The sequence below is a fragment of the Rattus norvegicus genome, chromosome 5 (genome assembly GCF_036323735.1).
Source record: "Rattus norvegicus strain BN/NHsdMcwi chromosome 5, GRCr8, whole genome shotgun sequence".
Classification (NCBI taxonomy): domain Eukaryota; kingdom Metazoa; phylum Chordata; class Mammalia; order Rodentia; family Muridae; genus Rattus; species Rattus norvegicus.
In genome coordinates, this window is record NC_086023.1 from 19,175,934 (window position 1) to 19,191,534 (window position 15,601).

General features: G+C 40.1%; 1 protein-coding gene across 7 annotated transcripts in view; it reads right to left on the minus strand.

Annotated features, from left to right (window-relative positions):
• Window positions 1-915: 915 nt before the first annotated feature.
• Atp6v1h (ATPase H+ transporting V1 subunit H) overlaps window positions 916-15,601 on the minus strand; it is a 105,668-nt gene continuing 90,982 nt past the window's right edge. For 4 of the 7 annotated variants that reach the window (XM_006237802.4, XM_063287272.1, XM_006237804.4 and 1 more), the window contains one exon: window positions 918-1,262. In XM_006237802.4, coding sequence (XP_006237864.1) covers window positions 1,202-1,262 — 61 coding nt within the window. In that variant the 3' untranslated portion in view covers window positions 918-1,201. 7 annotated transcript variants of the gene reach the window in all.

The following is a 15,601-nucleotide window of genomic DNA, read 5'->3' on the forward strand; positions in this document are numbered from 1 at the left end:
TGAGTGGCTCTGGCTGTTTCTCTGCCAGCTGCTTTCATACACTGTCCTCCTGGCAGGTAAAATCAAAGTTCCCAGAACCTTGTAATTTAGCAATTAGATTTATATGTTCAATACTCAATCCACAATACATCCACACAATAAATTCACTGCCAATTAATAAAGATTTAAACTGCCCACCTAGATAAGATAAAAATTGACCTAGTCCACCTGGATCTGGATCACCCTGCTCCATTGTGTCTATCTTGAATTCTCTTGCTCCTCCACCTCCTCCTCCCTTTCTAGACTTCCCTGCCTACTCTCCTTTCTCATCCAATGACCCACCTTGCTGCATAATGACATCATCCTGCACTGATACTGGAGCACTTGTCCTTGCTCATCTGTGAGGTGCTGATCTCTAAGAATCCAACACAGAACAACTATATACAGTACACTACACTGGGTAGTGGTAATAAACAACCATGGTATCTATTTACTTACTTTATGTTACTAAATTAAAGTGTACTCCTACTTATCAAAAAGGTTGATTGTGAAAACTGCTGCCAGCAGTACCCTCACCCACTTTTTATTTTACTGTCTTCGCTACATCAAGTCAAATCAAGAGCAGGTTTATGCACCTATTCTGTAATGTCTGCAAAGTGACTAAGTTGCCCAAAGATGTATTTCTCAGGACATACCTGTTATTAAGTGATGTAATGTCAAGAAGGTGTAGAATGTATATATGTGCATATGTATGTTTTCTTAGAGAGAGAGAGAGAGAGAGAGAGAGAGAGAGAGAGAGAGAACAAGCAGTGATTGTTTCAAAACATTTACTTCCCATCATCACCTGGGAATAATTCTCCCAACTTTGATTTAAAATAGTGTAATAAACGATGTCTATTCAAAGTCCACATTAGGAATAAGCAAAATGAAAGAACATATTTGGAGTGAGAATCCTTTAATTATATTCATTTCCAGAGAACAATAAATACAAAAATCATAAAGAATATAAGTAACAGTAATATTTCTCTAGATACACACAGCACCTACTTTTATACAACTTAACAAGCAAACACTTTTATTCCCCCAGGAATTACCATTGGGAAGAGCTATACAACAGAAGAGAAGTTGCCATTAAATTAAAAACTATTTGCTTTTGACCCTAAAGACTGAGGTTCTCACTCCAGTGGTCCATTGGAGGTGCAGAAAGGCTGAAGAAGTCAGTTCAGCTTCGAGCAGCAGCAGTCTGGGGCTGCTCCGACTGGAGCTGTTTACCAAGATACTCCCTGGAAAACAAGAACATGGTAACACGGCAAATTAGGACTTCAATACAGAGAATCACTATCAAGACTCAAAACTTATTAATAAAACAACCCTGGAACCTACACATCTCCAACTTTCAAAAGCTCCCTATTGCAGGAATGCTACCTATCTCCACACACAAACCAGTCATGGCCCACACAGACAGCAGGTCTTCATGCAATGCCAATTGGGGAGTTGACTTTCCTGTTTACATGAAGGACTCGCTATTATATCTGCAGTCTGAGTTAACAACCGACTTATGAGTCAGAGGGGCTTCTTCATACCATGGAAAACATACTTCTTAATGTTAGAAAATGCACACATGTATAGCCTGGGGTGAACACAAGGCAATGAAAAGCAATACCTGACAATAACAGCAAAAGTCAGGACTCTTAACGGGAGCTACTCTTGTGGCCTACAAAGACCATAGTATTGCATGCATAGCTATCGCAGAGGCTAAGGAGTTTTCTCATTCTACATATGGGGTATAAATTACTTAAAAGTGATGGTCTCCAAACTGTCTAGATCCTTCAGGAAATGAATGACAGCTGGTTTTAGAGGTATAATCCTACAATCACAGCACTCTGTAGGCAGAGGCTGGAAGATTGTGAATTCAAATTTGACTCAAACTCAAGTACGAGTTTTAGGTTACATGTGAGAAAAAATTAAACATGTACCTACAATATGCATATTTTTAGCTTAAAATCACACATAAGAACCACTGAGGCAGAGGGTAAGGGTATGTTCTTTATTCCTCCTGCCCCCACCCCACCCCATGAATTGTCCAAACTTTTTTTTAACAATCAACAAATAAGGAAAAGAAACTATTTTTAAAGACTTCTAAATTGTCATTCCCTCCAGGAAAAAAGAAAAGAGCTTGGAGTGGGAAGCGGATTTGCATTCAAGCTCCCTCCAACTGCATCATTCTGAGACTGGAAGGCACATCTTCCTGCAAAGACTAACTAAGGCAGACATTGTGTATGAGGCACATAGCCTGACAAGGGAGCAAAATACCCAGGATCAGGGACGTATTCCCCACCTCCTCCTGCATCAATTAGTCACTCAACCACTACTTGGGTGAGCACCACCAGCAAACGATCTTTGAGTGTCACCAAAGATGTGCTTTATTATCATTTTTGCCCCCAGTTGAATGTTCTTAAGATTGACTTTGGGTGTTAAAACATGTATTATTCCTGCGGTCTGAGGAACTACTCTGACATATGTATACAATGAGGTTATTATTTCCAACAAGGTAGTCATGTATTGCTAATGTAAATAAAGGCAGAGTCACAGGAATGATTTTGAAGGAGCTTATGCTGAGGTCTTCATGACCGCAAATGTCAATGCAAACTACATGGCCCTGTAATCAGGTCTACCCAGATCAGAGGGAAAGTATATGCCTTGATGGCCCAGTGGGAAGGTGGTCTATTGTGATTGGTACTCATAAGGGATATCATAAAAGGTGAAAAGTCTTTCATTTATTTGTTCACAGGTTTCTCTGGTTGATACAAAACACTCTTTTCTAGTTATATAAGGTGGCTATGTGATCACTTTAGGAGTGACACCTACCTGAGCTACACTGGTGGTGCAATACAATAGGCTCAATAATATTCTCTCACGTGACCTTTTGCCTGCTTTTGATCTCTTTAGTGGCATGAGCTTAGCAACTGGTATGATATGAAAGAAGAGCGCTACGGCAACAGAAGCAGCTAGAAAATTCTGTAACATAACCAGTAGTTGTCTAGCAATGGCAGAAACAACTAAGGAAAGCAGAAGGAAAAAGAAGGCGAGAGGTTTGAGAGTTGACACTAAAGAACAAAAGACTATTAAGAGTAAAGGACAAGAAATGAAAGACTCTAAAAGTTGGCAGAGTTCTAGAGAGCTGCTGCATTAAAGGCCAAGGATTTCAGACTCATGTCCAGGAGCTACAACACTAGTCACTGTCAGGAGCTAGACTCCCACTTCCTTGACCTACACAGAATTTAACACCACCATGGTTCCCAATTCAAATCTGCCACATTCAGTGTCACGTGCTGCTGCTTACAGATATTTTTAGTTGCCACCAACTGCTGTCAGAAACCAAGGGTGACAAGAGCTTGCTCTCACCTGCCCTCTACACCCATGTGGAGAGAGTAAAGGAGCCCAGGCAGTTTATAACAAAATTAAGAGAGTACTAAAGTACAGCAAAGTTGAATTGTTCTGACATTGGACAAGTTCATACACAGCTTCCTCTTTGCTCCTTTCCTGTGACCATCTGTTGCCAGGAAAGCCATTCCATTTCTAATTCTCATTTTTTCATACATATAAGTTGACTGAGAATCACTCAGTTCATGACTTGTGAGTCTGACAGATTCCAATTCCTAGAACACGGTGATGCACACCTTTAATGTAGCACTTGGGAAGCAGAGACAGATTTCTCAGAGTTTGAGGCAAGTCTAGTCAACATAGTGAATTCCATGCTGGCCAATGCTACACAGAGAAACATTTTCTCAAATGAAGGAAGATTGAGAGCCAGTGATGTTTCCTCTTCTGACTGATGAGTTTTCCTTGTTCAGAACTTGGAGAAGAATTAGGACATGCACAGATCCAGAGGCCTTGGGAGGATTTCATAAAGGCTTCTAAGTCTCCTGAGCCATTCTCAATACCCTACCTTGCACAAGGGAATGTTAATAGGCCTAATCTCACGAGGGTCTCCTGCAGGTGTTCACAGCTACTCTAATTCAAGAAAGCAAGGGTCAGAAATCCTGAAAACTATTCTATCATTCCTACAAGGCTATGAATAGACATGGTGGGATGAAATATTGGGGTTCTACTTTTAAAGCTTCAAGAGACCCAGGTCATGTGAACCCTCACAACAAAAATCCCTTCCGGCTGACATAACTAAAGTATTATTTATTTGCTTGTAGGAACACTATACTATGTATATGCTATATACAGTATACTAAATATACTATGATAGCTTTTTAAATGAGTTCAATATTTTTAAATATTTTTAGTTTTTGAGAATTTCACACAATATATTTTGAACATATCCATCCTCCTACCCTCTCCTCCCACCAAGACCTACCTCTATCTACCTACTCTCTCAATTTCCTGTTCTCTTTTCATCAATAAACTACTGAGTCCAACTTATACTACCCTTAACCTCCCTAGGGTCCATACCCTTAAAAGACCCCAACTCTCCAGAAGTCATCAACTGTCCATGTTTCTCAGATGGGGTGAAGGTTCATGACAATTCCCCCTCCTCCCCACCACAATGCTACAATGTTGACTAGCAAGAAACAGGGTCCCCTGGAGATTTTCTAAAGATAATAGGATCTCTGCACTCATAACACTCACAGAAGCTGTGGTTTCCTGCACTAGACATTTGTAAATATAATTTAATTTTGTATTTTTAATTTTGAGTATATACCCAACATAGGTGTTAGAAACTGAACTTGGGTTCTCTCTCAGAGCAGAATGTATTCCTAACTATTCAGCCATCTCTCTAGCCCTACTATGGCAATCTTTAACATACTAATTTCACCTATATAACTGGAAATACTTGTAACCTCAGCTATACAAATTAATGTCAAGGAAATGAAATTTTGACTATAACTGAGCAATAATTATAATATGCTTTTACCATTTACCTATCCTGTCTGGAGAATGAAGTGAAAATAAATAATAATTAAAATGAAGTGTGGCATGTGATTAAGGCGGAATTTCCAACAGTTCCTGAAATGGTCCAAAACATACATGTCAGCCATGTGTATGTATTTATGGGAATATGATCTCAGCATTGATGCCTATAAAACCAAAATATTCATCAATTCTGAAAATGTTGAACAATCTTCATTCCCCACAGTACCATTCAGCCAAGATTTAATTCTTTTTATGTAAAAACACACTCTTTAGTGTGCACACATTCTACCTTTATTAAATGCTAAAATCACATGCATACCAAAATTTGTTTTAAAACAAACTTGTTTATTTATTATCAGTAAATGTTTGGCTGTATACCTACTTTATAAGCTATATTTCCAAGTCACTGAAAGCTGCTTGAACTAAACAGTGTCACTGGTGGGCAGTTTAAGAAGCTTTGGTCAAACAGAAGGAAGATGACCTAAGTGCTCTCTGCACTGTTAGTTAACAACTCACATCTCTTTGTTAGTAGTTGTTATTCCACTTTCACTGTGAACTAAGGAGCAGTGAGATGTGAAAGGTACCCTAAATCCCCTGGGCCCCTAAAAGGGGTGGCAGGCACATTCCCAGCCTCCCAGACAAGGGTCTCATTAGCTGCAGCACCCCACAAACCTTTGTAGAGCGGTTTAAGACATACCAAGCCTCGTAGAGCCCAGCCCCTCCTCCACAGGTGAGGACATGGCCACAGGTTACACAGGCTCAAGACAGATCAGTCACAGAGGACAACGCCCCAAACCCCTTCTCCACAGGTGAGGATGTGACTAAAGGCCATGTAGGCTCAAGACAGATCAGTCGTAGAGACAGGACCATGTCCCCGAATACGTAGATGAGGTAACCCACCCAAAAAAAGTATTTAAGGGTCCTGTTCAGAATTAAAGGTGTGCAGGAATTATTCCATTGTCCATTGAGCTTCTGTCATAAGAGCTATAACATCGCCACTTGGGGAAGAGATCTGCTCTCCCCAAAATCAGCACCAGAAGTTTCCCTGCACCCCTCACCTGCTAGTCACTCTCCTGCTGCCTCAGCCCTGCTTGAGCAACCAAAAGACAGGTTATGGTGGAAAAGAGAAGAACTGGCAGCTGGAAGCAGCAAAAGCTGTCCCCCTCCCTGCCTGAGTTCTCCCTACCTCACATGAACCTGAGCACCTGGCCAGGTCAGAGATCTCTGTGAAGCGCCCTAAAGCGCCAGAGCCCTACTGTGAACAACTGAACTTTGACAGTAGGGGCTGAAACCCTTTTGGACAGAGCAGGTGTAATCTTCAAACCCCTCTCCACAGGGAAGCAAGAACAATTTAACTTTATAGATTGTAGAATGATTACAAGTAAAGAGGCACATATTTCAGAAAACAGGAAGAAAAACATTCGACCAGTCTACTGAGTGTGAGGCACTGACTCAGCTGACAGCAGTGGAAATGTCCATTCTCATCATTAAATGAAGCGGGTTTATTGACTCAAAAGCATAAACAAAAGGGTGGGCAGTAAATACCTTATAATTTACTTTCATTAAATTGTATTTTCATGGGAAAATAATCTCTAACTTCTATTAAAGACTGGACGGGAGGACTTTTCTAATAGCTTTATAATGCCTAACACATGAACAGCCTGTAAGAATCAAAAGGACTTTCAGAAAAATCATAACTGTGACGAGAAGTTGGTGTGGTAAGCCACATTTTTCACAATATAACTACCTTAAATAATCAAAACAAGAACTTAACCTCATCTTCCTCCCTCCCTCCCTCCCTCCCTCCCTTCCTTCCAACAAGGATACTCAATTTACTAGGCATTAGAAATGGAAATAGGATAATATCCTCCCTGGCTATGAATGTCAGTGGCCTGACATTCGTGCTTCTTTCCCAGATAGAATTCTTTACTTAGACATCACACTGTCTCAGGCTAGAATTTAGTTTCCTCTGCAACTAAAATACAAACTGCTGATTCAAAAGGCATTATATAAATAAAAATTAAAATCCCAATAGATATTTTGCAACGTTTAAAAAAATTCACTCAGATAAAAATGAATTTTAAAAAAAATGCATGCTGGTACCCAAATCCTGTGGGGAAGAGAGCTGAACAAAGAAAAGGTCAGCCAAGACTGTCCCACCTGGGGATCCATCCCATATACAGACACCAAACCCAGTCACTATTGCCGATGCCAAAAAGTGCTTGCTGACAGGAGCCTGATATAGCTGTCTTCTGAGAGGCTCTGCCAGAGCCCTATTGATACAGATGAGGATGCCTGCAGCTAGCCATTGCACTGAGCACAGGGACCCCAGTGGGGGAGTGAGAGAAAGGATTAAAGGAGGTGAAGGTGTTTGCAACCTCATGGAAAAACAACAATATCAATCAACCAGACCCTGCCCCCCACCCCAGAGCTCCTGGGGACTAAACCACCAATCAAAAGAGTACATAATGGAAGGACCCATTGCTCAGGCCACATCTGCAGCAGAGGATGGCATTGTCTGGCATCAATAGAAGGAGAAGCTGTGGTCCTGTGAAGGCTCGTTTCCCCAATGTAGTGGGATGCCAGAGTGTTAAGGTGGGATTGGGTGGGTGGGAGTGGGAGCATCTCCATAGACATAAGAGGAGGGGAGAGGGAAATGAGAAAGGGAGGGGAAAGGGATGACATTTGAAGTGTAAATTCATAAAATATCCAATAAAAATAAATTTTTTAAAAAAGGAGAATGCAAAGATGAATATGATTACAATGTATATACATATATAAAACTCTCAAAGAATAAGCAAAAATGTACTTCTAAAATTATCTATGTCCTTTAGTAGCATGACTATTTGTTTTCAAATATATAAATTCATGCATAACCATTTTAATCACTGTCTCTATGGTTATACACAATCTTAGGAGAACAAAGCCGTAGGAGTGGGAATTTTTGTTATATTAATTTTCCTACATATATAAAAGAGCTAAAGAGGGAAACACTCAGAATTTACTCTGCTTGAGAAAAAGACTGAAAGGTAATCTAGAAACACAAACAGAAAATTCTACATGACATCCTCTATGACCAAATTCACTATTTCTTCCCTGAAGTCCTGGGCTGTCCATATGCACACACTGCTGCTTCTGAATTGGAGGGTCACATTTAGTAATCATTCTGTCAGTGACAAAGGATGACATTTCAGGGCGTGAAGCTGGGCGTATGAGCAGAGCACACCAACGGTCTCCAGAACCAACACTCATTCTTTACACGCTTTTGCCACATGTATGTAACACACCACTACTGAAAGGAACAAAGTATGACATCAAGAATGCAACTGTGGAGAAGGGGATTCTAAGGTGTTTGGTGTCAGTCACAAGGACTGCCTGCATCAAACCTCCTGAAGTGAGGGCTCCCACGTCTATCAGCCATATCTTGCCCTCAGGCAAGCACATACTCCTCCTTACTCCCCACCCACACTTGTGGATCTGTAAAGTATTACTCCACTCCATAGAGATAGCAAATGAAAAGGGGAAAGTAATAACTTTTCTAACACGTACAAAGAAATAATTTCAAAATCAATTAAAACACTGAAAAAAATTAAGCATTTTCACACTGTGTATAACTCTAGATCCCATGTTATATAAACTCAAATCTAAAGAAACTTGCAATTTAACTTCTTAAAAAAAGACTCTAAATCAAGATTCATGGCTGACCAAATATATAATGAACACTTTAAATAAAAGTTTGAAATTATACTTCAAATTTTTATATTTATTACAGAAACTAAATTTTTTACTTTGTATAAATATAAACAATTTCCAGAGAACTTCACAATATGAATAAACATGAAAAACACCACATCTATTTTAGTGGGCTTTTTTTAAAGAGAGAGAAAGAACAGCAGTAAATTCATGGCCAGCAGATCTGGAATACATACTAAATTCTAGACTATCCCAGATTACAGAGTGAAATCCTGTCTCAAAAAAACAACCAAAAACACCAACCAAGCAAACCAAAGCAAAGCACTACTATGCTACCTTAGGAAAACTGAAAGGCAGTTTATACCAGCAGTTACAACCATGTTGCATGTGGACACTAGACCGAGATAGACATCCAACTGCCCTTCCACTGGAGAGAGAGTGTGCAGAAGACTTATGTTCCATATGACACTCTAGTCTACATTAATCTGACATAGAAATAAATTGCCATTACTTGAGTAATTTTCATTCTCTGGTATAAGCATCCATGAAAATGTGGGGAAAAAAAGCTACATCAAAATGTAAAAGTCACAACTGAGTTCTAATCTTTCTGTAAAAATCTGTTTATAAAGAAGGAACAGAGAAACACTAACACTAATGTCCAAGTCACCAAAGTAAAAGTAGACTGTCAATAGTGGGGAAGAATTACAAAAGGTGTATTCCCACCAGCTACCTGAGGAGATACAAACCAGCTTCTACCTACACAATCAATCGCAAGCATAAGTCAGGCATAAACAACATACCATGGACAAGGGGAAAAACCCTTCAATGTATGATCATTTAACAATGAAAATCCTCAACCAAAATCATTTTCTACTGGCAAAGAATAAGATCAGCATTCAGTTGCAAATACTTTTTTTTATCATGTCAGAAGTAAACATTTAAGCAAACAAAAAAAGAAAAACACTATGCCGGAGGACATTTAATGGGAAGGCAAAAAGAACATTGTTTTGCTTAATTACTAATATATAAATTGCACTATGGCATTTATAGTTTCAAAAAGAAGGGAAATTAAACTTATTTTTAAAGAAACCTTAGAAAAACATCTAGGAAATAAATTTAAGTTCATAGTCACAATAGCCTCCAACTATTAAATGTGAACATTTGTCAAACTAAGAGATATTAACTATATTAACTAGAGATATATACTCTGTGTGTATGTGTATTAAATACAAAATGTTAAACTCCTAAATTACTGATTTATGTTGAAAAACCTAACTCCAAACGCAATGACACAAAGAGAAACCCAGTGACACAGTCTGTGTTTTTAGTGACACCCAAAGTTTGTCCATGTTCTGAGTTGATATAAAGCCACTCTGTAGGGCCCGCTGCTTTGTTCATGTTCTTCTTGCACAAGTTAGGAAAAAGTAGCAACATTTCAGAATCACACACACACACACACACACACACACACACACACACACCCCACCCCCTCTGCTAACACTGGCTCCAGGAGCTCTCAGACTTACTATACGAGATCCATTATCCAGAAAGGAGCCATAGACATTTGTTTTTTTAAAACAAACAAACAAAAAAAAAAAAAAAACCATAAACAGGCTGGAGAAACGGCTCCCCAGTGAAAGGGCAATGGCTCCTCTTCCAGAGAACCCAGGTTGAGTTCCCAAGACCCACAGAGCAGCTCATAACCTTCTGAAGCTCCAATTCTAGCCTCTGCATGCACATATTTATACAAACAAAACACTCATACACATAAAAAAAAATCTTTAAACAACAGAAAAAAAAAAGCCTTTTCAATTTCTTTTAATTCATCTAAGCCTCAAACAACAGGATACAATACAAAACACCCTGCAATTATTCCCCTAAATGTAGCCTTCCTCACTGGTGCGTACTCTGAACCTTTAAGTTATTTCCTGAGTCTTAATAAAAACAGAGAGCACTACAGTTTTCTATTGTGGGAGCTGACCATGCCCTGGAGAGTATTTCTAGCACCCAGAATCTCCTTGCAACATCTCAGTACCATCAGGTACTGAAACCTTAAAGCACTGCCTTAAATAAACCATGCTCGATCTTCCTGGTTCCTGCGGCTGCAGAGAGCTCCTGGGCAGCACCCCGCGAGCAAACTTGAGCCTCGGGACCACAGGTAAGACCAACTTTTCTGCTGCAAGAGACCTGCCTGGTGAACTCGGGACACACAGAGGCAGAATTCCTCTAGGACCAGGCACTTCCTCTGTTTACCGGGAGTCCCACACCCGCGGATCCCAGCCCGCAGCAGCTCTCTGCTCCCAGACCCCATGGGAGAGAGACCTCACCGCCTGGTCAGGTGGGCACTCCTGAGGCTGCAGAGCGGAAGACACTGCCCACCCCTGCCCACATCCCTGGCCCAAGAGGAAACTGTATAAGGCCTCTGGGTTCCCGTGGGGGAGGGCCCAGGAGCGGCAGGACCCCTGCGCCTGAGACACCTCCGGAACCTGAAGGAACAGACCGGATAAACAGTTCTCTGCACCCAAATCCCGTGGGAGGGAGAGCTAAACCTTCAGAGAGGCAGACACGCCTGGGAAACCAGAAGAGACTGCACTCTGAACACATCTCGGACGCCAGAGGAAAACACCAAACGCCATCTGGAACCCTGGTGCACTGAAGCTCCCGGAAACGGCGGCGCAGATCTTCCTGGTTGCTGCCACCGCAGAGAGCTCAAGGGCAGCACCCCGCAAGCGAACTTGAGCCTCAGGACCACAGGTAAGACCAACTTTTCTGCTGCAAGTGACCTGCCTGGTGAACTCAAGACACAGGCCCACAGGAACAGCTGAAGACCTGTAGAGAGGAAAAACTACACGCCCGAAAGCAGAACACTCTGTCCCCATAACTGGCTGAAAGAAAACAGGAAAACAGGTCTACAGCACTCTTGACACACAGGCTTATAGGACAGTCTAGCCACTGTCAGAAATAGCAGAACAAAGTAACACTAGAGATAATCTGATGGCGAGAGGCAAGCGCAGGAACCCAAGCAACAAAAACCAAGACTACCTGGCATCATCGGAGCCCAATTCTCCGCAAACGTGGAAAGCAAACATGGAAAATCCAAACACACCAGAAAAGCAAGATCTAGTTTCAAAATCATATTTGATCATGATGCTGGAGGACTTCAAGAAAGACGTGAAGAACTCCCTTGGAGAACAAGAAGAATCGTTTCTCGGCCTTTAGGCTAAGATCAAGTGTAGTGGAGAACAAGTAGGAGCCTACAGAGAGGAATCGCAAAAATCCCTGAAAGAATTCCAGGAAATCATAAATAAACAAGTAGAATCCCATAGGGAGGAGTCACAAAAATCCATGAAAGAATTCCAGGAAATCATAAATAAACAAGTAGAAGCCCATAGAGAGGAGTCACAAAAATCCCTGAAAGAATTCCAGGAAAACACAATCAAACAGTTGAAGGAATTAAAAATGGAAATAGAAGCAATCAAGAAAGAACACATGGAAACAACCCTGGATATAGAAAACCAAAAGAAGAGACAAGGAGCTGTACATACGAGCTTCACCAACAGAATACAAGAGATGGAAGAGAGAATCTCAGGAGCAGAAGATTCCATAGAAATCATTGACTCAACTGTCAAAGATAATGTAAAGCGGAAAAAGCTACTGGTCCAAAACATACAGGAAATCCAGGACTCAATGAGAAGATCAAACCTAAGGATAATAGGTATAGAAGAGAGTGAAGACTCCCAGCTCAAAGGACCAGTAAATATCTTCAACAAAATCATAGAAGAAAACAACCCGAACCTAAAGAAAGAGATACCCATAGGCATACAAGAAGCCTACAGAACTCCAAATAGATTGGACCAGAAAAGAAACTCCTCCCGTCACATAATAGTCAAAACACCAAACGCACAAAATAAAGAAAGAATATTACAAGTAGTAAGGGAAAAAGGTCAAGTAACATATAAAGGCAGACCTATCAGAATCACACCAGACTTTTCGCCAGAAACTATGGGGGCCAGAAGATCCTGGGCTGATGTCATACAGACCCTAAGAAAACACAAATGCCAGCCAAGGTTACTGTATCCTGCAAAACTCTCAATTAACATAGATGGAGAAACCAAGATATTCCATGACAAAACCAAATTTACACAATATCTTTCTACAAATCCAGCACTACAAAGGATAATAAATGGTAAGGCCCAACATAAGGAGGCAAGCTATACCCTAGAAGAAGCAAGAAACTAATCGTCTTGGCAACAAAACAAAGAGAAGAAAAGCACACAAACATAACCTCACATCCAAATATGAATATAAGAGGAAGCAATAATCACTATTCCTTAATATCTCTCAACATCAATGGCCTCAACTCCCCAATAAAAAGACATAGATTAACAAACTGGATACGCAACGAGGACCCTGCATTCTGCTGCCTACAGGAAACACACCTCAGAGACAAAGACAGACACTGCCTCAGAGTGAAAGGCTGGAAAACAACTTTCCAAGCAAATGGTCGGAAGAAGCAAGCTGCAGTAGCCATTCTAATATCAAATAAAATCAATTTTCAACTAAAAGTCATCAAAAAAGATAAGGAAAAACACTTCTTATTCATCAAAGGAAAAATCCACCAAGATGAACTCTCCATCCTAAATATCTATGCCCCAAATACAAGGGCACCTACATACGTAAAAGAAACCTTACAAAAGCTCAAAACACACATTGCACCTCACACAATAATAGTAGGAGATTTCAACACCCCACTCTCATCAATGGACAGATCATTGAAACAGAAATTAAACAGAGACATAGACAGACTAAGAGAAGTCATGAGCCAAATGGACTTAACAGATATTTATAGAACATTCTATCCTAAAGCAAAAGGATATACCTTTCTCAGCTCCTCATGGTACTTTCTCCAAAATTGACCATATAATTAGTCAAAAAACGGGCCTCAACAGGTACAGAAAGATAGAAATAATCCCATGCGTGCTATCAGACCACCACGGCCTAAAACTGGTCTTCAATAACAATAAGGGAAGAATGCCCACATATACGTGGAAATTGAACAATGCTCTACTTAATGATAACCTGGTCAAGGAAGAAATAAAGAAAGAAATTAAAGACTTTTTAGAATTTAATGAAAATGAAGGTACAGCATACCCAAACGTATGGGACACAATCGAAGCTGTGCTAAGAGGAAAACTCATAGCGCTGAGTGCCTGCAGAAAGAAACAGGAAAGAGCATATGTCAGCAGCTTGACAGCACAACTAAAAGCTCTAGAACAAAAAGAAGCAAATACACCCAGGAGGAGTAGAAGGCAGGAAATAATCAAACTCAGAGCTGAAATCAACCAAGTAGGAACAAAAAGGACCATAGAAAGAATCAACAGAACCAAAAGTTGGTTCTTTGAGAAAATCAACAAGATAGATAAACCCTTAGCCAGACTAACGAGAGGGCACAGAGAGTGTGTCCAAATTAACAAAATCAGAAACGAAAAGGGAGACATAACTACAGATTCAGAGGAAATTCAAAAAATCATCAGATCTTACTATAAACGCCTATATTCAACAAAACTTGAAAATCTGCAGGAAATGGACAATTTCCTAGACAGATACCAGGTACCGAAGTTAAATCAGGAACAGTTTGTTTATATAATGGATAACGTTGATGGTTTTCCGTATATTAAACCATCCCTGCATGCCTGGGATGAAGCCTACTTGATCATGGTGGATGATTGTTTTGATGTGCTCTTGAATTCGGTTTGCCAGAATTTTATTGAGTATTTTTGCGTCGATATTCATAAGGGAAATTGGTCTGAAGTTCTCTATTATATAAACAAACTGAAAGAACAGAACCACATGATCATTTCATTAGATGCTGAGAAAGCATTTGACAAAATTCAACACCCCTTCATGATAAAAGTCCTGGAAAGAATAGGAATTCAAGGCCCATACCTAAACATAGTAAAAGCCATATACAGCAAACCAGTTGCTAACATTAAACTAAATGGAGAGAAACTTGAAGCAATCCCACTAAAATCAGGGACTAGACAAGGCTGCCCACTCTCTCCCTACTTATTCAATATAGTTCTTGAAGTTCTAGCCAGAGCAATCAGACAACAAAAGGAGATCAAAGGGATACAGATCGGAAAAGAAGAGGTCAAAATATCACTATTTGCAGATGACATGATAGTATATTTAAGTGATCCCAAAAGTTCCACCAGAGAACTACTAAAGCTGATAAACAACTTCAGCAAAGTGGCTGGGTATAAAATTAACTCAAATAAATCAGTTGCCTTCCTCTATACAAAAGAGAAACAAGCCGAGAAAGAAATTAGGGAAACGACACCCTTCATAATAGACCCAAATAATATAAAGTACCTCGGTGTGACTTTAACCAAGCAAGTAAAAGATCTGTACAATAAGAACTTCAAGACACTGAGGAAAGAAATTGAAGAAGACCTCAGAAGATGGAAAGATCTCCCATGCTCATGGATTGGCAGGATTAATATGGTAAAAATGGCCATTTTACCAAAAGCAATCTACAGATTCAATGCAATCCCCATCAAAATACCAATCCAATTCTTCAAAGAGTTAGACAGAACAATTTGCAAATTCATCTGGAATAACAAAAAACCCAGGATAGCTAAAGCTATCCTCAACAATAAAAGGACTTCAGGGGGAATCACTATCCCTGAACTCAAGCAGTATTACAGAGCAATAGTGATAAAAACTGCATGGTATTGGTACAGAGACAGACAGATAGACCAATGGAATAGAATTGAAGACCCAGAAATGAACCCACACACCTATGGTCACTTGATTTTTGACAAAGGAGCCAAAACCATCCAATGGAAAAAAGATAGTATTTTCAGCAAATGGTGCTGGTTCAACTGGAGGGCAACATGTAGAAAAATGCAGATCGATCCATCCTTATCACCCTGTACAAAGCTTAAGTCCAAGTGGACCAAGGACCTCCACATCAAACCAGACACACTCAAACTAATAGAAGAAA